At 49.7% G+C, this 22,521-nt stretch overlaps 2 protein-coding genes across 3 annotated transcripts in view; both read left to right on the top strand.

Moving 5' to 3' along the window:
* The window catches only part of PRKG1 (protein kinase cGMP-dependent 1), a 444,044-nt gene extending 439,031 nt beyond the window's left edge, over positions 1-5,013 (top strand). For both annotated transcript variants that reach the window (XM_086752825.1, XM_086752824.1), the window contains exon 18: positions 822-5,013. In XM_086752825.1, coding sequence (XP_086608951.1) covers positions 822-920 — 99 coding nt within the window. In that variant the 3' untranslated portion in view covers positions 921-5,013. The remainder of the gene's footprint in view (positions 1-821) is intronic.
* A 1,692-nt stretch (positions 5,014-6,705) lies between these two features.
* On the top strand, positions 6,706-8,389 carry DKK1 (dickkopf Wnt signaling pathway inhibitor 1). Its single transcript, XM_086752544.1, has 4 exons — positions 6,706-6,897; positions 7,000-7,156; positions 7,249-7,362; positions 7,874-8,389. The coding sequence occupies exons 1-4, from the start codon at positions 6,706-6,708 to the stop codon at positions 8,122-8,124; spliced, it is 714 nt and encodes a 237-aa protein (XP_086608670.1). The 3' UTR covers positions 8,125-8,389.
* The last annotated feature ends 14,132 nt before the right edge of the window (positions 8,390-22,521 follow it).

Below are 22,521 nucleotides of genomic sequence, written 5' to 3'. Positions count from 1 at the left end.
TCAGCTGCAGGGGAATGCTAATGCAGCTGGGCAGCAAATTACATTTAGAGCTGGAGCTGGAGCTCTTGTTGATCAGATCGTCTTTTCCTAAGGCATCTTTCATCAAGTACGTCTCCTGGACCGTAGGCCGGGCTCTGGCCTTGGCTTCTCCACCAACTGCAGGAGTGAAATGGATAAAAAATAGAGCACTTTCCTGCGCAGTCCCCTCCAGCCTGCACTGGCTGCTTGGGGTATAGCTTAAAGTCCTGATTTTTTCTAGTAAGACACTGATTATTTTGGTCTGGAGAGCTTTTTGTCTTGTTTCATTTTTTTTAAATTGCTTCAAATGTATTAGGGTCTCATTATAAGAAAGTTTGTTATGATTGTAAAGCAAAAAAAAAAAAATAGAAATTAGTAGATCTTAAACGACATTATTTCCAAAAAAAACCAAAACATACTTGGCCTTCATCGTAGGAAGATGGGTTTCTCCAGCAGGCTCCCTGTGCTAAGCAGTACTTGTCAGGAAACTCGGAGGTGGCATGGCCTCAAATTCAGGATCCTGGAGCTGTAATGTGGAAATCCTGGGCTATGGGGAGACCTGGGGCTTCTCCATGTCTTTTCTGATGACCTTGTCCCAAGAGGTAGGGAAGTTGCTCTTGAAGTAGAGACCCTGGAGGGGCCTGGATCTTTGGAGTAGGGGGGCTGTGGGAGGTCCTCCTGGGATTCAGCAAAAAGTTGTTGAATGCAGAAATGAATGCTTTTGAGTGGTGGAAGATGGAGAGGAGAGCTCTGCAGAGGTCCACCTTGATGACTGTCCCCTTCTTCTCATCTTCTTCCCGCAGGTCGCGTCTCCAACGGACACAAGCAATTTTGACAGCTTCCCGGAGGACAGTGACGAACCGCCCCCTGACGACAACTCAGGATGGGACATAGATTTTTAATGTCTTTCTCTTACCTGCTTCTGCCTTGCTGAAGACAGCTTCCTGGGACGTGGCTGCCAGCGAAACCGAGAGAACTGGGGAGGATTCGCGCTCGGGGTCACCATGATGCCTTGATTGATGCTGCTACAGTAACTACAGTGGCATTAGGACTTCTTGCTAAGATGACAATAGCGCTCTTCATGTTTTATGTTCGAACTCAAAATAGCAGTTGACATGGTGGTCCTGACGCAAGGCCTTTCACCAGTAAAGAAACACGTTTTCTGTCAGTGCAGCGATCTTGCTACGCTCTTAATTATGAAAGTCGAGAGATAGATAGTGTGAGACGCGCTTCACTCTAGCGGCATGGTACCGGCTTTATCAGTAGGGTCCGTAGTAATTTATTAAGCGCTGGAGCGAAATATGGTGCAGGAGTTGGGCTGCTCCCACCCTCCAAACTCTGCAGGTCTTCTCCTGCGGGCCGGTGTAGGAGCCAAGGAGGACGGCGACGGCACTGGTCAGAGAGCTCACGTCAAAGCAGCAGTGAAATTTCTCCTTTTTCTTTCCGAGCAGTATTCTTGACGAGACTGAATGTTACCGTTCCTCTTTCTTTTTTTCCGAGAGATTTCTTTTTAGCCTGGTGAAACAAAAGCACAACCGCTCTCCATCCCGTTATGGCAGATATGGGTCGCTTCTTATATGGCCGAGGACATTTGAGATTTTCTTTTTTTTCCCTTTCCCTTGGTACAAATACATAACTGCATGACCAAAAAAAAAAAATCATACAATTAATCCATTTTACATATAAAATAGTGCTTCAATAATGGTCCTGTAATCAAGTGACGGCAGCCCACTGGTCTTATTGGTTAGCTGATAGGCGTAAAACTAAGCTTGGTTTTTACCTTTTTAGACCCCAAAGTGAAAATGTAAGACCTGTAATGTTCTTTATAGGTGCTATGTCCATCCTTCGTCTGTGGGTATAAGTTGAGTCAACCACCATTTCAGAAATATGTAGCAAGAGGCATCGTTCTCCACCGCGCTCTTGGGTGATTTCACATCTCCATGTCTACATCTCCTCCGTGTTTAGGTATTGAAACCAGAGGTGGTTCAGGGCCAGTTTGCTCGCTCTCTTTGAATGTTGCCCATAAAAACGTAATTCCAGTGCCTCAGCAAACCAAAGAGCTCCGCGAGTCAGCGGAATTCAATGGAAAGTCGATACTGGATGCGTTTGTGGGAGGTGTCTGGTGTACCAGGTCCCCGGTGACCATGTTCAAGGCACGGCGATGGCTAACGCTGAGTCAGCTCATACCAAAAAAAACAGCTGAGGAAAACAATTATTATCATGTGTATGCTTTCCCCTCACTTCCACTGGTTTTCCTTTCTTTTATTTAGAATCCCAGAATAGTTAGGGTTGGAAGGGACCTTCAAAGCCCACCCAGTCCAACCCCCCTGCCAGGAGCAGGGACATCTCCAACCAGATCGGGTTGCTCAGAGCCCTGGCCGACCTGGCCTTGAGCAGTCTCGTCTGATTTGTAAGACGTAACACAGGAATCCTGTCCTGGGTGCCCACTCATTGCGTATCCCTGGGTCTACAAGTTGATCAGTTTATCTATAACAGACCCTGCCCCAAAAAAATGAGCAGAGGCTCCCCTATTTCCTCGCAGAGCTGCCAAATGCTGTTGCGTATGCTAGGAGTCAAAAGATTGACTTCTGCTGAAATGGCATTTCTATGACTTTTGAGTGGATAGTGTGTAGAAGATACCTGTTCTAATGATAAAAATTGTTTCCCTGATGCTAGATCCCAACTTTCTCCCATGTTCCTAATGAGAGCAGCTTTATAGAGCATATTAAAAAGATGTTTTCTCCCATTCTTTGATGGCATCAACAATGTCCGCTGTTCGCCAGAGGTCGATTGGCGCAACCCCTTCAGCCGTGTCGCTGAATTTCCTTCGCAGTTTTCCAAAGGGTGAGGCCATTTGTTAATCGTTCAAACTTTGTTTGCCTTGAAAACCGTAGGGAAAAGGCAGTGACTACGTCTCCTAGGAATTACCTGTAGACAGCTCGCTTTGCAGCCGTTCTGTGAAGACACTGAAGGCCAACGCTGAGCACTAGGGCTAAAACAATCACTGGGCATCTCGGCAGAAGCCAAATTCTTGGCTCCCGTCCCCCCTGATTTTCCACTGATGGATGCAGTGAAAGGAGGAGAAAATGTGTTGCATGTGTTGAGTTTCTACAGAAGAACATTGAGAGGAGTTTGTCCCAAAAAGGTGCGGTTGTCAGCCAAGGGGTTGCCAGGAGGAAAGATCATCACGACGATTTTGGGGGCAACCCAAAAATGTACGGGAAGAAGGTTTTAGAATGGGCTGATGAGTTGTTTTTTTCTTTTTCCTGTCCCTTTTCTGGTCCTTGAACAACACACAGTCATTCATGCCCACAACCTGCGGCCTGCGCTGCACCGGCTAGAAGTTTTATTTTGATATCAAACCCCCTCGCTCGCCTTCCATCACCTTGCCCAAGCATACTTTACGCAACACACTTAGCATATGGATATGGTAAACGCCTTCGTTTATATGTAATATATTTGAGTTGCATTATATATATATATATATTCTCACAACAACGGATTGCCTCCATGTTTCCACTTCCTGCGCTTTCTTCGTTGTCTCCTTTTTTTTTAACACACGGGACGACAGCGCGCTTACGTGAGCGGAAATCGGCCCCTGTCTTTAAGACAAGCGCATTGAGCTTGGCGTGGCCGAGACCCGGACGATCCGTAGCTTCTCACGGTGCCGCGTTGCCCGTAGCAAACCCTTATTTAACAACAGGACCACGAGCGAATCTTTTTGTAAATAGGTATTTTCATGTTGATATTTTGTGGTACGCATCTAACTTTTTCTTTTAGATTTCCATGGCATTACTACTTCATTTTCTTATTTGTAACGTAACGTTTTTAGATCGAGGTAGACTTGAATTAATGTCATAATTGTCAGTATTATTAAACTTTATGTCAACTGTACTGTTAACTCATCCGTCCCATAGTTTTAGGTCACGACTAGCTATCTGGCATTGTTGCAAGTGCCTTAAATCCATGGCATCCTAGTAAAAAAAAAAAAGAAAAAAAATTTACGGATTTGGTGTTATGCTGCATGACAAAGACAAACACACCTCAAAATGTTGTCCTTTCTTAGCTTGCTGCGTTTTACAGTTCTTTCTGCTACCGATTTCTAAGCCTTTATTATATAATATTGAGGAATTACAGAAATGATGACGTCGTTCTCTTATTTCTGTTCAATGTACCAGAGCTGTGTATCTGTTAATGAGATACAGAGTCATTTCTGTGAAATGTATACATGTTACGTGCGGGTCGAATTAATATCTGACATCCTATCCGTCCGTCGACAGGTATTCCTGTTTTGCTAAGCTGTGCAGGTTCAACCCATCGTGCCGTCCAGCGCCAACCTCCCGTCTTACGCAAACCCCCTTAGAAATCTCCCATCCAGAAAAAAAAAAAAACAAAAAAAAACCAAAAAAAAACCAAAAAAAAAAAACGATGAGCTACTCGATGTGCAACCCTCCCACCCATATTTTTTTTTGACCTGAAACCCCGATGCCAAGGCGTCGCTCGTTGGCACCACTCAACAAAACAGGATCCGTGCTTTTTTCCCCCGCCCCGACTCCTTCTATATGCAACCCACGGCGGAGCTGAGCTGGAAAGCTGGATGCTCCTCATCCTCCGCAGCCCCCCGGCCGCGTAAACCAGGCGTAAACGCGGAGACTTGGGCGGTTTTAGGGCTTTACTGGCAAAAGGGGAAATTTTCGTTGGGAGCTGCCTGTCGTCCCAAGTCCCGTTTTACGCTGTTTTTACACTGGTCCTTTGTTTCGTACGGTTACTTTCTCCAGTTTTCTTCTCACATGGAAGAGGTTTTTGTTTGTCGGAAAAATGTCGGTCATCTGCCGGTCGTTGGCTGGTCACACTCTAACTCTAGTTAAGAACTTTTTTTTTTTTTTTCATAAACTTTAACCGCTTTTGTTTTGCTCTGTATTTTCCCCGCAGCTGTAATTGCCGAGTGCCTGTTGTATACTTTATAGAGTTGAAATAAAAATAATTACTTTTGAACGACGTGTCAACATCTCTTTTCCACAGAAGAACCCTTACGGGTCGTGCCGAGAGGAGGTGACGCGGGCGGCAGCAGCGTCCCCCCGCCAAGCGCTGTCTTTCAATCCCAGCGAGGTCAAGGTTTTTTACCGCTGTGTGGATACAGCGGTAAAAAATGGGGAAAGGAAAAAAAATGGGGAAAGGAGGGGAATAAATTTGGTGAGTGCCTAAGCAGGAGCCGGGAGACGTCACAAAATGACACTGCAGGATGCGGCGTGACGTGGCCCTCGCCTGAAACTGCGAGGGGATTTTGGGGCAAGGTGTGGCCCTCGTTCTTGCAGGCTGAAAATAGCGAGGCCTTGGTTCCGCCAGCACCTGCATCAGGCCCTCGCTGAAACTTCCCCTGCCAATTATTAGCCCGACTGGAGCCTTCTCCAGCCTGGAATACCCGATAGCGGCTACTGGTCGTGCTGGAGGTGGGCGAGCGCTGATGGGGTTTTAACAGGCTAAACTCTCCCACCCTGAGGGGAATAAATATTTGCAGTGGGCTTGGGCAGCGCTGCGGTTTGGATTTGGGGGGGTGCCTGAATTTTTCTTTCAAATTCCTCTTAAAAAATAAAATAAAATGATAACATAAAATAATAAAATATAAAATTTCTTTTAAAACAAATAATAAAAACATTAAAATAAAATAAAATTAAAATAAAATAAAAGCAGCGGTAGGCCATCTTCAGGAGAAACCGATTAGTTAATTAATTGGGTTTTGCTCGGGGGGGGGATACGGTGCTGCCCCGCGCGGCCGCCAGGCGGCGCCGTGGTGCCGGCCGCGCTGCGCGGTCCCGGGGCGGGGGGAGGTGGGGGGGGGGGGGGCGTGAGGCGCCCCGAGGGCGCCGGTGCGGGGACCGAGGCGGGGTGGCGGAATTGGGGGCGGCCGCTTTGATCTCCCCGCATCAAAGAGCGCGGGAGCTGCCCCCATCCCCCCCCTAAATGTTGCCCCCCCCCCATCCCGATGGGAACGCTGGCCACGTTGAGGGACAGGCGGAGAGGGAGGTGAAATAGGGGCTTTGTGCCCCCCCTTCCCGCCAAACCCCCCGGGCCGGGGGGGTGCGGAGCGGCCCCCCCCTCCCTTTCCGCAAAGCTGCGCTGGCGCCAGGAAGGGCGCGCGGGGAGGGGGGGGGCGCGCAGACATAGGAGACCAAAGGACCCAGTCTGCCATCGAGTGGGGGGGACTCCGGGAGGCCCCGAGACACTGGGGGAGGGGGTGAGGATGGGGTGAGCCCTCTTTCTCTTTTCGCTGTTCCCCCTCCCATCACCACCGCGTCGGGCGAAGCGTGCGGAGCATCTGGCCCGGAGCGGGGGGGGGGCATACTGGGCGGGGGGCGGGGGGGGGTTCTGCCGTGGTCGTTGCGAAACCCCCTCCCGGGCCGGCGGCCAATGACGGAGCCCTCGGGGCGGGGTGGGGAGGGGAGAGGGAGGGTGGTTTGGAGGGGGGGCGCTCATCGGCACAACCCCCCGGGGGCCCTTTGAAATCCCATCCGCCGTGCCCTCCTCCCCGAGGGGGCGGGCGCAGGAGGCAGCCCCCCAGGGGTATAAAAGCGGCGGCGGGCAGCGCAGGTGGCTGCTGCTCGGAGGAGCTCGGGGGCCGACGGGACGAGCAAGGGGTGGGAACCCGAGGGGACGGGACGGGACGGGACGGGACGCGCCGGGCGGAGGATGCGGGGGCTGCTGGCGCTGCTGGCGGCTCTGAGCTGCGCGGCCCCGGCGGGGCGGGCGGCGGCTGCCGGCGGGGCTCTCAGCTCCAACGCCATCAAGGGACCCCCCCCGGGGGGGGCGGCTGAGGCCAGCGCCGCCCCTGCCGCCCCCTTCGACGGCAACAACAAACCGCCGCCGGCCGCCACCCGGCAGGTAGGAGCGGGGATGGAGATGGGGGGACGGGGACGGGACGACGACACCCACACCCCGGGGTTGGCGGCCCCGCTCACCCCCTCCTCTCCCTCCCCCCTGCAGCCTTTCCCCTGCGCCGAGGACGAGGACTGCGGCCCCGAGGAGTTTTGCGGGGGGGCGGCCCGCGGCGGGGGGGCCCCGCTCTGCCTCGCCTGCCGCAAACGCCGCAAGCGCTGCCTGCGCGACGCCATGTGCTGCCCCGGCACCACCTGCAGCAACGGTGAGGGGACACACACACACCCTGGGGGGGCCGCGGGAGGGGGTGTCGGGGTCGCACGCGTGGCTGACAGCCGCTCCCGCTGCGTCCCGCAGGGCTCTGCGCCCCCCAGGAGCCTCCGCCCCACGGAGCCGCCGAGTTGGATGAGATGGGCGCCGAGGTGGTGCCCCGACGGACCCCCGCGCCCGCCTGGCTCCCCACTGCCAAAGGTAAGGGAGGGGCTCCCCGCTGTCCCCTCCGGGGCTGCCCATCCTTGGCCCACTGTCTCCCGTGGGAGTGGGCGGGGATGCGCGCTCTGCATGCTGTCACCTGTGGGGGATGCCCACCCTGCCCCACTGGCCCCCATGGAGTCTGTCTGATGCCCCCTCTGCATGCTGTCCCCTGTGGGGGGTGCCCACCCTGCCCCGCTGGCCACCATGGAGTCTGTCTGATGCCCCCTCTGCATGTTGTCCCCTGTGGGGGATGCCCACCCTGCCCTCCTGTCCCAATGGAGATGCCCACCCTGCCCCACTGTCCCCCCCCAGGGGTCAGTCTGATGCCCACCCTGCCCTGCTGTCCGCCATGAAGATGCCCACCCTGCCCCACTGTCTGCCATGGGGTCACTCTGATGCCCACCCTGCCCCACTGTCTCCCCTGGGGGTCAGCTTGATGCCCGCCCTGCCCCGCTGTCCCCTGTGGGACCATCCCAGGCTGATCACGTACCCCGCTCTCCCCACGCAGGCGAGGAAGGCGACTTCTGCCTGCGCTCATCCGACTGCGCAGCCGGGCTGTGCTGCGCCCGTCACTTCTGGTCCAAAATCTGCAAGCCGGTGTTGCGAGAAGGCCAGGTGTGTACCCGGCACCGCCGGAAAGGCGCCCACGGCCTGGAGATCTTCCAGCGCTGCCAGTGCGCCGAGGGGCTGGCGTGTCGCCTCCAGCGAGAGCACGGCCCCGCTGACGCCTCCCGCCTGCACACCTGCCAGCGGCACTGAGCCTCGCCGGACAGACGGGACGGGATGGGACGGGACGGGCTCCGGCCCCGCCGGAGCAGAAGGTTGTTTCTCAAGGGAACTACTTTTAAGCGACTGATTGCAGTACGTTACTGTGTTGTGAATACTCGAGCTGGCACTTAGCTGTACATAACGCCGGGACTTTTAATGAAATTTTTTTTTAATTATTATTTTTTTTCTTCCGAGGGTGCTGCCTTGTGCTCTTCTGACTGTGACTTTGTACACACTGGGTTTTTTGTTTGTTTGTTTTTTTAAATTTAGGTCAAAGGGATGCGACCGTCTTGTTTTTGAGCGAATAAACCAATTTTCTTTAAAAATCGGCGCTAGCCACTTCTGCGCGGCCGTCCTGGGCCTGCCCCGCAGGAGAGGAGATGCCCCCGGGGGTGGAAATGCCCAAAAGAGAGGAGGGGAGCGGGATGGCTCATTGCCGACACCCCATGGGAAGAGCCATGTGCTGTGGTGGCCAGTGGTTGCGCGGCCAAGAACCGGCACCACCCCGGCGGGAAGGGCGGGCAGCAGCGAACCCCGCTCCTGCCCCATTTTTCCGTGGAGGGGAGGAGGAGGGAGTCGAGGATCACTGGAGGGGCTGCACTGGGCCGCGGAAGTGGCCAACGGCGGGACAGGACGGGCGCGGTGGAGCGCAGCCATCTCGATGGCTCCAACAAGCGCGTGAGGCCCTGCCGTCTCGCTTTGCTCCATGCACAATAAAGACTGATTTTTCACTTCACTCTGCAGCCTGTTACTGAGTTTGCGCCCTTTCAGGATGGTTTGCAGGGAGGGAAAGCTGCAAGCGTGTTTGGTGGGGTTTTTTTGGTGGTTGTCGTCCCCCCCCCGACTCTTTTTAGCCCCTTGCTCTCTCCTGCGCCTACCCAGTGGGTGTTTGGGATGTAAAACCACGCCAGCATCTTCCCCGTACGAACCCCAAAACGGCTTTATACCCTAAGTCCAAATCTGATGGCGAAGCAGCGCGTCCCCAGATGGTGACGTTCAGGTCTGGACAGTGTACGGTTTAAGTCTCACAGTCCCGGGGCTGTGCTGGGGAACTGCTTTTACCGGGGTTCCAGCGTAAGCTGGGGTTTGAAACAGCCCCCCAACAGAGTTTGTTACTCAATGGCTTGAGTTCAGCGCTTTAATCATTGTGCAAGACCACACAAAAAAAAAATTAAAAAGACTTCTCAAGAAACAAGAGATTTTTTTAAAAATTACTATTTCATAACATATTTATTATTACTAATTATTATTATGTCCAGTAAATTTAAAAAAAAAATACAATTACGACCAGTAAATGCCAAAAAAAAAGTCAATGGCACTGGAACAATGAAGGTACCTGACTATAAATAAAATCATCGGTGACCATTTAGGTAAATTCAGATTAAACATCAATGGTTTACTGTAATTAGGTTTAGGGATTTTTATTTTTTTTTTCTCCATATTACAGCCCTCTCCTTCTCAGCTAGACCAGTGCAGCTTTGACACCCTTGAAGGCAGTGGGAAATACACTCATGGTGCATTTATTAGCAATTACGCATCGTCTTTTGTTCAGAATCACATCAGATCAAACCCTGCCCACTCACATGGGCACGGGGGTGGACACGGAACGTTGTTTTCACACCCCGCTCCAACCTTGCAGGCACCTGTAGGACCAGGATGTCTTGGTGACTTGGGATGACACCTCCATAAATTGATTATTTCGGGCCGAAAAGCCGTGGGTACCGTATCTTCTCAGCGTTAGTGCCGCCTTCGCTGTCCTCTCTTGTTTCGGGCAGTTTGGCCATCTCTGTACTTCTCCTCACATTAACCAAAAGCCACTTCATGCTGCTGACACCCTTACACTTTCTCAGTTTGAGGGGGAAAAGAAAAAAAAAAAAAATAGCATTTTTAACAATCCTTTTCAGGCAAGAGGAGCAGCTCAGGTCAGCACTGAGCGTAAGGGATCTCCAAAGCCCAGGTTGCACCTGTCTCCCGTGGCCAGCAGGACGGACACTAACAGGGCAGATCTCCAGAACAAGATGTTCCATGGCTAGAGTTCACAAAATCAATCAGTTTGTGGTGTGGTGTGTTTTTTTTTTTCAACTCTTCCTCTTCCCACCTGTCAGCGAGCAGTCAGGATCTCTGCCCCATTTCACCTTTTGGGGTCTGTTCCTCAAGTAGAGCACCAAGAAATGGGATTTAGTAACATCCCTTAGGAAAAAAAAAAAAACTTAAAAAAAAAAAAACCCCAAAAACAGCCCCACAACATGATGCTATGACCCATGTCTGTGATTTAAAAACTCATTTTTTTCCAAGGGAGAGGTTTTCAGTCTTCCCGATGCATCATTCAGCCCCTGCGTGAGGGCTTTGGCAACCCAAGAAGTCCAAATATTCTTGGAGCGTCAACAGCAACCCAGAAATGGGGATAAATGGGAGATGGCTGGGAGCATCAGGATGCCCTGAGGAATAAATCGGCAGCATCACTACAGTCCCTCCCGGATTCATCTCCTGGCGGATGCTCTGTATTTCAGAATTAACACATACAACCTCGAAAAAAAATATAAGGGCATGGGACGTTGACCATCTATTGGTCAGAGTTTGTAAGGACGGGGCTTGGCAAGCCCTTGACTTCAAACTGACTGCTGTGTCTGGGTCTGGATCGCGTGCTCTGATCCAAAGAGGGAAGACACAGAGGAACACGGCATTTCAGCACATGACACACAACCCAGTAACGCCTGTAGTGAGAGGGGCTTCCTCGACCTGTCTCCTCTCTAATGAAATTATTTATTAAAAAAAAAAAACCACCAGAAAAAATTCCTGTATTCTAAGCAAAGAGTAGAGCTAATAGAAGAAGTAGGGTTGGGGTTTTTTTAAGCCCTTCTGGACTGTTACCTTGCTTCTCCGCGGCACCCAGCCAAAAAAAATAAAGCAACACCCCAGAACCCCCAGTCCTACCCAGTCCTACCCAGCCCTGCGACGACGCTGGCTGCGTAAACGCAGGTGCCGCCAAGGCTTTGAAGGGAAAATCTGAATTGCTTTTCCGACTACGCTATGGTTTTCCTGAGGTCATTCTTCTGCGCCGTAGGGGTGGATGTCAAGGAGATGCTTTCATGGGACCGGCACCAGAAAGCCCCTCGCTGCGGCACCCGGTGACAATTTGGCGTGAAGGTCAAGAAGACATGGGGAGGATGGGATAACAAGACTATTTTCTTCAAATTTTCTTCCTAAGTTCTTTCAGACACTAATTTCATAAGTTTGAGCATACCCCTTTTTTTAAAAAAAAAAAAAGCAAAGTGTTACCATAGACGCTCAAGCTCCTCTTGCTTCCTCCCGTCTTCACGTCGCGTTTAACGTGAAGCACTTGCCCGAGGAACCAAACATCCTCTCCATACTCGTACCGCGCAAGAAAGGGTTACAGAAGTCCTTCAACTCACCCACAGGCATTAAGACTATAAAAGTTGAGTGTGGTTTGTTTTTTTTTTTTTCTTTTTTTTTTTTTTTTTCTATACTCATCTCTCCTGAGAGAGCACATTTTGGCTCAGGAAGATGAAACCCCTCAACAGAGAGAGCAGGTGAAAACCTTCATGGATGTAACGCAATACAGAAAGCGGTTGGGTTGGGTTGGGTTTTTTGGTTTGTTTTTTTTTTTTTCTTTGTTTTCCCTTCTATTTGGGGCTGGGCTTTTTTTCCTGTGGGGAGCTGACCCACCTGCTGAAGCTGCTCTTTCTCCCCAGCCTTTCAGCCGAGGGCTGAAGCGAGCCCTTTATCTCGCCGGGGGTGGGAAGCGGAGCATCCAGGTGGCCCAGCTCCTCCCCACCCCTTGCAGAGCACTGAAGCTGTGGTTTCCTCCCTGCCTTGCACTTCTTCAAACCTACTCCAGCCCTGCTAATCCAAAGTGATGTTTATTACCTTTCTTTTTTTTTTTTTTTTTACTTTTTTTTTCCTCTATCCCCCCACTGCCTGACTTGTGTCCCTAATTAACACCTTAAGAGGGGGGTGAGGATAACTGAGCTACTTAAGGAGGGCACTTCTGGGCAGAGCTTCTAATCTACCTCTCAGTGAGGGAGGGGACTCATTAGCAGGTGATTTAAGCGAGTAATAAGGCCATCAGCATGCAAATGGCTGTAGCCCGATGAAAGGCTTGGCTTGGGGCGGGTGAGAGCTGCAGCTGGCCCACAATGGGATGTCAAAGCCTTCCTCCCCCCTCCCCAACCCTTGAGCATCTGGCAGGGGTGTCCCCCACCTCTCCAAATCCCCGGTCTGAATGGTTGGGTGGGCGAGGAGAAGCAGCTGTAGGTGAATGGATGGATATTGTGGGGTGGGCGAAAGGCTCAGCATGGGTTTTGCATGAGAAAGTGGCGCTTCCTCAGCCCGAGGGGAAAGGAATCCACAAGGAGGTAGAGGAAGGTGGTCCAGCTGATGGTGAAGACCTTGGTGAGGAGCCTCGCCAAAGGGATGGAGCTGCTGCTGGAGAAAACAAAGGTTTTTCCCCTTTGGAACAACTGTGGAGAGACACATGGTGACAAATAGTTGCTTGGCAACGGCATCCTGGAAGGATGGGTGCTGGCAATTGTGCTTTTCAGCTCTGATTATTTTTCCCTAACATTTTTTAATAGTATGTCTGTAGGTCAGACTTGGAGTCAGGATAGGTAAATCTGAAAAAAAATAAAAAAAAATAAATCCCACTAGGAAAATACAGCGGGACGATACATCAATACCAAGTGACTCCAGAAGCGCGTGGAGGAAAATAAAGAGTAAGGAGGTGAGGGCACGCTCATGAGATGCCGAAGAGCGGGTAGGAGAGGGCTGTGAAGCTGTAAACAATGCTGAGGAGGCAACCAAGAGGTTATTTTTGTTTCTCACAGTGCAAGAAGGAGATGGACTGTTCAGCCAGTGGGTTTTAAACCAAATGTAGCACGCAGCTGAGTTGTGCAACTGGGGGCCATGAGGTGACAACTCGTAAACTGAGTCGTGTGGGGACAAGGCCAGCTGGGAGAAGGCAGAGGTTTGGGCGCAATGACTGGTTGAGGAAATCTCTAAATGCTGAATCACTCATCATGCTGAAGATGATACTGCGTCTGGGGGTGGGGTTTTATTTTTTTAGTTATTACTTTTTTCTTCAACAAGCCAATGTTGCCTTTTGGAGAACATGGTCTGCGGCTGGAAGTATGTGGGTGCCTGACCCACAGGGACACATTGGTCTGCTTCTATTTATTTAAATATTTTTATTTTTGAACTAAACCTCCTTTGAAACACATAATCGGTTCGAGATGCTGATTGTGCAAGAGCTCCATCACTGGAAGCACGAGCCTGGCAAGCCAGCAGCGACTCTGAGCCCCGACCTGGACTTCATGCTTCTTTTTCAGAGCAATTGCATTCACACAAGGAACAGTAGAAGAATTAATTTTAATAATATAATTTATTTTAACTTGCACGTTCAAGGGCTCCATTGGTGCATAGCAGAATGAGAAAGATGGGTACACGAGCAGGTGTCTGCTGGCGAATTTTTTACACTGAGGCAGGTGGAGCACTGGCTCCGGTTGCCCAGAGAGGTGGTGGATGCCCCATCCCTGGAAAAATTCCAGGCCAGGTTGGCCGGGGCTCTGAGCAACCTGATCTGGTTGGAGATGTTCCTGCTTCTTGCAGGGGGGTTGGACTGGCTGGGCTTTGAAAGTCCCTTCCAACCCAAACCACTCTGTGATTCTATGAACTCCCCATCCTCTCAAAGTCCCGGCCCACACTGATCCTTCCCTATCAGGGCAGCTTTACCATCCCAGACGTTCCGCGTTAGAGTGGCTTTAGCGGCCTTAGCCGGGCGGAATGCCTGACCATAAATGTTCATCTCAGAAACGTAATTTCTTTTGGCTGCAGCCCAGCTTGCATAGGGGGATGAGTGATGGCCACGATAGCGACGAGACCAGATCTTTCCCCTATTTGGAGACTTGCATCTTGTATACCACAACCCGTGGGCCGTGTTCAGAGAGGAGGTAAGGGAAGAGCCTGGAGCTGTTTTCAGACAGGACGTTATTACACTCCCATCCACAGGGACCACTTAATCTCATGGGCTTTTGAGTTTTCAACCTAAAACACAAATCTTTTGTGCACAAATCTGTTTTTACGTGTAGCTTTTCAATATTTTTAAGACTGCCGAGGTTACAGGGTGTATGCTAGTTTTGTTCAGGCAGCTTTGCTGAGAGAACAGCCCCACGTCTCTGTCCCTGGGCTGGTTGGGGACAACACCTTAATCCATAGGCAATGCTCCTCAACTCAACAATGCCCCAGAGTATTTATGTGAATCTTAGAGGAGGCTTATTCACACACGACATTGTCTTGGCTTCCTCTTGTCAAGATGAGGCAACCTTATGAGCAATTTTGAAGTATTTTGTCCCATCGTGTATTGGGGAGAGCCTCCAGCTCGTCCTTGGCGAGGAGTTCCTTGTGACCTAAATCACTGATGTGTTTTAATCCTTGTTGTAGGATTTTATATTCTCCCAGGAGCTCAAAAGCTGAGAACAGCGCAAGTTCAACGTCGTCGAAAGCTGGCAGCGGATGCGATGGTCCTACTGCACGAAGCGGAGGCACCAGCAAGGAGAGGTACGACAGGTTCCCAGAGAAACCAATTTAGTATTTTCCAGGTTATATTTTTACACCACCGCAAGCTGAAGTTATCAGCAGGGAGGAGAAAACCCTTAATGTGCATTGAAAATTTCCAAATATGAGGGTTTTCCAGAGCTGTAAATACCTTAGGTTTGTTTTGGTTTAGATATAATGTCATTTTAAAATATCATTTGATTGTTGGCCAAACATTGTATTGGGAATAGAGACCTTCAGCTTCCATCTAACCTGTAAAACTAATTTATTTTCCTTTTTAGGCCCTTCAAGGTTTTCCTGGACAACTTGGGACAAGGAATCGGGCAGCGTCCTTATGCTCCAGCAAATTATCCTGTTTCTCCCTCTTCGGATTGATTTGTATCACGCGGATTATAAATGCCCATTACATTTATAGTGGAGTCTTCATGGTACCATAGCATTTTAAAATGCCACAACAACAACTAGCTGGACAGGAAAATATTCATTTTCTCCCTTGCAGATCTTCCAGATTTCATTGCTTTTTAAAAAGTCTACTGACGTGTGGAATATTGAGTTGCACACTACCCTATATGTTGCGATTTGAACCTTTTGTTATTAAAATTCATGAAGTAATCATCATTAAACTAGTGAGGAATGTTTCCGATGCTTGGAAGCCGTCTAGCGCCTGGTTTTCGTGCTATTGAGCCACCCCAGGTACCAGCTGCAGCCTCGTGTCCGTGTTTTCCCCGTACTCGTCTGCTCCTTAGCAGATCGTCTGTCCGTGTTGCTGAACTTCGCTTCTGGGTTTGGGAAAAGGCCACGTTCCGCCCTGTGAAGCTTCTGATGTTGCACGGGGTCCCACTGGAGCATCCCGTGGGTGGTGGCGTGGCCTGCATGCTCATGACATCCCGCCTACCACGTTGATGTGGTCGTGGCTGTACAACCCAAGCACTAGACCCAAGCGCTAGAAACCAGGTTCAAAGAAGCATTCAAACACTTCCCGGAGATGGGATTGGACCCCAGTCATGTTCCTGATGGGGTTTCTCAGCTTTTGTTTTTTTAGGTAGCTCTTCACCGTGTCAGAAATGCGATGGTCTAGAAAGCCAGGCCTCTATTACTTGGGCATCTCGATCCTTTCTTAGACTTGACTCAGTCTTAAGCTGTGGATGTAATTAAATAATGAGTAAAGCAAGAGCCTTTAAAAGCTGGACTTTTCTTCGTTGTCAACATTGTTGCCTCAACGCATCAGTTTACATGTATTTTGGTTTTTGTTTCCTCCTTGTCAATATAATTTTATATAACTTTCAAATCTGCTTTATCTGAAACAAGATAAGGAGGAAGGGCATGTGCTTCTTGACTTAGGATGAAGTTCTGAGGCTTATCTTGGAATTTATTTTGATGTTTAAATTTATATTTATTTATATTTTAAATTTCAATTTAATTTATAGTCTTTTACATTTAATTTATTGTATTTTTAGGAAGGGCATTCCTGGGTTTTGTTTAGTAGCGGCTTTCTATTTTGCAGAGCCAGTGAGATGGGATAAATCAGCGGGGGAATTTTTTCAATAAAAAAAAAATCTATGTCTTCGCACGGAAGCAAACTCAAACCCCTTTTGTGGTGAGAAAGAGGAACGTATGCAAAATGCCTGAAAAAGCCCCACTTTTTTTTCCTCCCAGTGTGACTTGGCAGGCGCATGAGCTACTCAACACATATGAAATAGAGATGAATAAGAAAAATTGGATGTTACTCAGGACACATGATTTTACTGGAGCTTTGTTTTAGTTTACCTCCTTGGGGTCTTTTGAGGAAACAAGCCGCTTAGGTCACGATGAGCAGCCACGGTACAGCCGGAGCTTTTTAAGGCACGAATCAGCCTTCCGCTCTCCCTTCTTATCGTTGCTAAAGCAAGATGATTGATGCGGTTCTTTGGCAGAGCCAGAGCTTCTGTTGCAACCTCTGGCTAAAAAACTTCTAAAAGCTCTTAAGCCATCCCTCCCTCATTGGTCAGGCTGTGTGTCTTGTTATGGATCTGCTTGTCTCCGCTCTGCTTCCCAGCACATCTCACGTCATTGCATCCTCATCCTCTGCTCTGCTCCACATCTTATGGTGCTCCCGTTTGCAACCCAACAGCAGCTATCATGTGGCTGTCCACCATCTGATTTGCTGCTGACTGGTCTCGGGTCTTTTATGTCCACTTGACAAGTTGCTGGAAAGATTCTTCTCTTCTTCTGTTTTTGATGGGATTTGGTTCCGTTGTCGTCCTGTTTTCTCTCCTTTCCGCCCCTTCCTAGCCCTTCACTCTCCCATCAAGCGTAGACCAAAACATCTTGGCTTTCAAGACATTCAACCTGATGTTGAGGTTGTCCCATCCCAGTCTCACCAGTCCCTGGACTTTTTAGACCCCAGACTTTGAAGTAACCATTTTTCTATGCTTCCCTTTGCTGGAAGCCACCCCAGAAACTCCTTTGGTGTTGCCCTTCAACTCGCTCCTTAAATACCTGAGGGGTTACCCAAAATAGTCCCAAACTCCCCTGGGAAAGCGGGGGCTCCTCAAGACTGCCTCACAGCACCTTCTTCAGCTTTTGGTCTTCTGAGTGTTTCAGCCCATCCAGCATAACCAGAGACTCTTGTCCCAGCTCTGATGTACGCAGAAGAGGATGGGGAAACGATGACGATAGGTGACAATAAATGGCAATAAGAGAACGAGAACACAACGCACTTTGCATTAAAACACGTGCGCGCACGTATTGTGTCCTGAAGCAAAAAAGACGTGTGCCCGATGTGAGAGAAGAGCAGTCCAGACCTGAACTGTACCACCCACCCATGTATATTTGGTAAGAAACAAGTCTGCCTGCTGGATTTTATTTTTCTCACTGAGGTACACGTTGCTCTTAAATAAACATGATTATAGCCTCCGTAGAGCTGCAGCTCAGTCCAAACGCTAAAAATAGCCGGCAGAAAGTAGAGACTTCAATTAGATGCACACTGCTCAACAATTTAACTTCTAATTGGCTTGTGGTTATTCCCCAACTAGGAACCAACCCTGTTGTGTTGAAAAGATTCACAGTCTAGCAAAACAGGGACCTGAAACAATTTTTTTTTAAAGTGAAATGACCAGAAAAAGCAAGCTGTGTGTTGCACGTCGAGGAACTCGCGTGCTTGCGTGCCGCTTACCTTTAGCTTAGAGCTGCTCTGCATCTACTCTTAGCATCGTGGGTTTGACGGTTGGGTTCAGCTCCGCATCCTCTCCTCAACTCCATTCCTGTGGCCCCACAAAGTTTTTCTTCACCTAATTTGGCTTAGATTTGGTTCCCGATTCAGGTCGTGGTGCAGTACTGCAGGACTGGTGGTTGGACGCATCCCAAGAGCATCTTGATTTCTGCTCTCCGCTGCTGCAGGCCAAAAAATCTATTTTTCCTTTCAGCTAGCAACAGCAGAACCTCTATCATCTTCATTCCCTTAATTTTTATCTTTAATTCTTCTTGACTCATCCTGGAAGCAGCAGAGCTCAGCATGTGATTTGCTGTGGCGTCAAGGAGTGACTCTTGTGCCTAGCAAAAACCTACAAACAGCTGATGGCACACAGACGTAACACAAAGTGGCCTTCAAGATCACGGGAGTCAGTTGTCAGACACTGGCATGGCCCATTATTCCTCAAAGCACACCAAGCTGGGTGCGGAATGGGAGGAGGATGACAACAGGGCTCATTTTTTGGCAGAATTTTTGGCACCACTACCCATATCCCATTTTAGATGAGCTTTGGGTTTATTTCTGCCCTGGCAAATGGTGGCTTCAGAAGACAAAATGCTTCCAAGGTTCCTGTGGGATAGAAAGGTGGATTTCAATGGTATACCAGCAAAAATTTGTAGAGTTGCCTGTATGCCCAGCAAGAATACAGGAGCCCTGCAACCAGGGCATGGCTCCTTTTTCCCCAGGACACAGGGATGGTCCTTTTCCGCCTTTATTTCCAAGCCAACTTTTCCCCCCAACCCAACACCCACAGAAAATTTGCCTACTGGAGTCCAGCGATCACCAAGGCTCGGTGAATGGTTTCGATTTTGCATTATTCAGTGGAGTTCAGTCTTATAATCATCTGACTCCCGGCCAGCGATGCCCACTTACCCAAGGTTCTTGCACCTTGGGGTGGGATAACAATGGCAATTATGGGGTTTTTTTCACCGTATTCTTACACTGAAAGTGAAACCATGCCCGGTGTCACAGTAGTCGATAAAAAGCAAAGACAAGTGTCTAGCTGCCCTTGAACTGCTCATGAGTTAAGTAGTAACAAAGCTATTGTCAGAAGAACACTGGCATGGCCTGTTATTTCTCAAAGCACACCAAGCCAGGTACAGTATGGGAGGAGGATGCACCCTCAGCAAGTTCGCCGATGACACCAAGTTGTGTGGTGCCATCGATACGCTGGAGGGGAGGGATGCCATCCAGAGGGACCCAGACAGGCTGGAAAGGTGGGCCCGTGCCAACCTCATGAAGTTCAACCAGGCCAAGTGCAAGGTCCTGCACCTGGGTCAGGGCAATCCCAGGCACAAATCCAGGCTGGGCAGAGAATGGATGGAGAGCAGCCCCGAGGAGAAGGACTTGGGAGTGATGGTGGATGAGAAGCTCAACATGAGCCAGCAATGCGCCCTTGCGGCCCTGAAGGCCAACGGCATCCTGGGTTGCATCAAGAGGAGCATGGCCAGCAGGTCAAGGGAGGGGATTCTCCCCCTCTACTCTGCCCTGGTGAGACCCCACCTGGAGTACTGTGTCCAGTTCTGGAGCCCCCAACATCAGAAGGACATGGACCAGTTGGAGAGGGTCCAGAGGAGGGCCACAAAGATGATAAAAGGGCTGGAGCACCTCTCCTGTGAGGCCAGGCTGAGAGAGCTGGGGCTGTTCAGCCTGGAGAAGAGGAGGTTCCAGGGAGACCTTAGAGCGGCCTTCCAGTACCTAAAGGGGGCTGCATGAAAGATGGGGAGAGGCTGTTCAGTAGGGTCTGGTGTGACAGGACGAGGGGTGATGGTTTTAAAAGAGAGGGAGGTAGATTCAGATTAGATATTAGGAAAAAAATTTTACACTGAGGGTGGTGGAGCACTGGCCCAGGTTGCCCAGAGAGGTGGTGGATGCCCCCTCCCTGGAAACATTCCAGGCCAGGTTGGCCGGGGCTCTGAGCAACCTGATCTGGTTGGAGATGTCCCTGCTCCTGGCAGGGGGGTTGGACTGGGTGGACTTTGAAGTTTCCTTCCAACCCAAACCACCCTGGGATTCTATGATTTCAAGCGGCAGCAGGGCTGGTGGCCCCAGTTCATAGTTCGTCATCCCACTGTGGACTTCCCAGCCTAAAAAGAAGAGACGTCTCCTTCTAAAAGCCTACTGCATCAACTCCTCCAACAAATGTAAGAGTAGCGAGTAGCAAAATAACAGGAACAGGAAATAACCACCCGAGGTTTGCCAGCCGCCAGCCAAACTCTAACCTGCTCAAATAATTTTCGAGCCCGATTTACTAAAAACTGTGATCTGGAGTTAAACATAGCAAGATACAAATAACACAGGGCAAGCGCTGGCACGGGCTGGATCCTTGCCTTGGTTTGCAGACCTTGGAATAACTCTCCCTGCTTATTCGGTGCTGGGAAGCGCGGAGGGACTTCTGGGAGTGCCCGCGGCTCCTTGGGGGTTGCAGATGCTCAGCACCTCCCAGGAATTGCTCCACATTCCGCAGTATCAGGCCCTTGATAGTAGGTTAGCAGTTCTGCAGGGCACACACGGTATATTTAGGGATGCGTCAAAATGAGAGGCTGTGGATGAACAGATTTCACCCAAAATCCTTTCATTAAAGCCTGGATGGACACGCAAACAAACTGAATCCCATTGTCTGTGGAGCATGAGGTGGCTGCTTCCAAACCCTGTTATTGGGAATAGCGGCATGGAAAGACTTGGCCACCACGCTGGAATGCCATCACCATGTCAGTCCTGGCCGGATGGCTTTGGTCGCCACCGGTAGCATGGAGCACTGCAAAAACTCACACTGGATTGGCTCCTTGCCCTTTGCTAGGTAAGACTGGAGGTGCAAGGAGGAGCTACAGGAGACCTGGGCTTCCCATAAAGAAATGGTTGAGGTTTTGACCATGAAATGCTCTGGATTTAGGCTCATTGCCCTTTTTTATTTCTCAGATACGGAGTCCATGCTCCCTTTCAGCTGCACCACTGCCTGGCACAGTTAATTTTTCTTCAAAAGAGACCACGCAAGCTCATTTCAGGTAGGGCAGGCAGTTAGCCTGATGGCCTTTATTGAACTCCCATCTCAAAAAGCTGAGTTCACTGGTATTGAAGAGTGAAGGTGGGATGTTGCCTCAGGTACAGAAAAATCCTGGACCTCAGGAATACAAATTGAATTTCTGGGGCCAAGAAGGTGCTAAACCTTCAGATCAGTCTAAAGTTCCCATTATTTATAGTTAGGAACTCAAATGCTGCCCCACGAGTGCTGAAAGCCTCGTTCTCCACAGCCAGTTTTGCTGGACAATGGTGGTGTCTCTAGAAGGCAACACCAGTCACCACCACCACCCAGTCTGGTTTCCTCCATACAAGACAAATTGACCTGGGCAGGTCAGGCTGTCACAACTGCGTGATGCTTCCAAAATCAAAAGGGTTCGGCCCAAATAATTTTTATTCAGCTGTAACTGGGCAAGCCAGCCCCTTGCATGGTAGGAGCGATTCACCAGGAGGACTGCGACTGCTAGCAGCCGCCGGGACCCGCACTCGGGCGCTCAGGACCCCACAGCATCTCGTGAAAGGCAAAGAGTTTGTTCACTAGACTTTTTTATTTACTCGTCTATTTATTACAGAAGAGCCTTGTGGGTGTATTTTAATTTGGCCTGAGACATCACCGCCCTCTCGCATTTCAGGTGGTGGATTTTTTTCAGGCCACTCCAGGATTTTTACAGAAAAATATACTTAATTTTAGGTTTTTTTTTCTTTTTGTTCTCAGCCATAAAATCCTCTGAAATAAATTGAATAATTTGAATCCTTGTGATAAATTGAATTAATTAATTGGTATTTTTCAAGTCATACTCCAGATTCTCGCTTCAGTGTGACTCCAAATGGACAGTGGTGTTAAGCAGAGGTCTTCTCCTCAGCTGCACCTCCAAATGCTGCATTGGCCGTCAAATTTGCATTGCTGCTGCTGCAATGTGTTTGTTCCCAGCGCCGTCAGTCGTATAAGTCGTGTGCACCTGGAAATACGCTGTATAGAGCACCTAAAGATGAAAAAAAAGAAATAAATCATGCAATCCGATGGCTGTAATGTAGGCGTACAAGAGCGACCAGCAGAAATAAAAGTTGTATGACAGCAAACGGAATGTAGCTTGGCACCCAAGGAGGAACCCCTTCGAGGGTCAGATGCAGTGGATCACAACAGTGCCATGTGCTGCATGTATAAATAAAATGATGCTGTTAATAGTAAACAGCTCCGCTGCTCTTTTAGGAGACGTATTTCTTCGACAGATGCCGCAAGTTGAAGTCACAGCTCTGTGAAATTTCACTTTGCCTCCTCATCTGTTTATCATTTACTCCTTGGATGCTTGTGCTAAGAATTGAGGCTTTTGGAATAATGTTTATGGTAGGTGGTCCCTTCAAAGCTGGCTTCTTCCACTGAAACGTTTTGATTTGCTGCGCGAGGCTCATGCAAACTTTTCCTTCAACTGTATCCAACACCGTGATGAACCAGCGCAAGAAAACCTACTGTCGCGGTATTTCCCCTTCCGGTACAGTCAAATACTTCGAAGTGTAATTTTTCATAGAATTTTGGGGCCAGAGAAGATGTTTGGGTTTTTTTCCCCACCCAC

Source organism: Chlamydotis macqueenii, chromosome 7 (genome assembly GCF_036417535.1).
Source record: "Chlamydotis macqueenii isolate bChlMac1 chromosome 7, bChlMac1.mat, whole genome shotgun sequence".
NCBI lineage: Eukaryota > Metazoa > Chordata > Aves > Otidiformes > Otididae > Chlamydotis > Chlamydotis macqueenii.
Note: the sequence above shows the minus strand (reverse complement) of the source record. Positions and strands in the feature narration are given on the sequence as shown.

Coding starts and splice junctions, on each gene's coding strand:
- DKK1 (XM_086752544.1), top strand. CDS start 6,706: ATGCGGGGGCTGCTGGCGCTGCTGGCGGCTCTGAGCTGCGCGGCCCCG. Junction 6,898..6,999: donor CGCCGGCCGCCACCCGGCAG/GTAGGAGCGGGG, acceptor TCCCCCCTGCAG/CCTTTCCCCTGCGCCGAGGA. Junction 7,363..7,873: donor CTGGCTCCCCACTGCCAAAG/GTAAGGGAGGGG, acceptor CTCCCCACGCAG/GCGAGGAAGGCGACTTCTGC.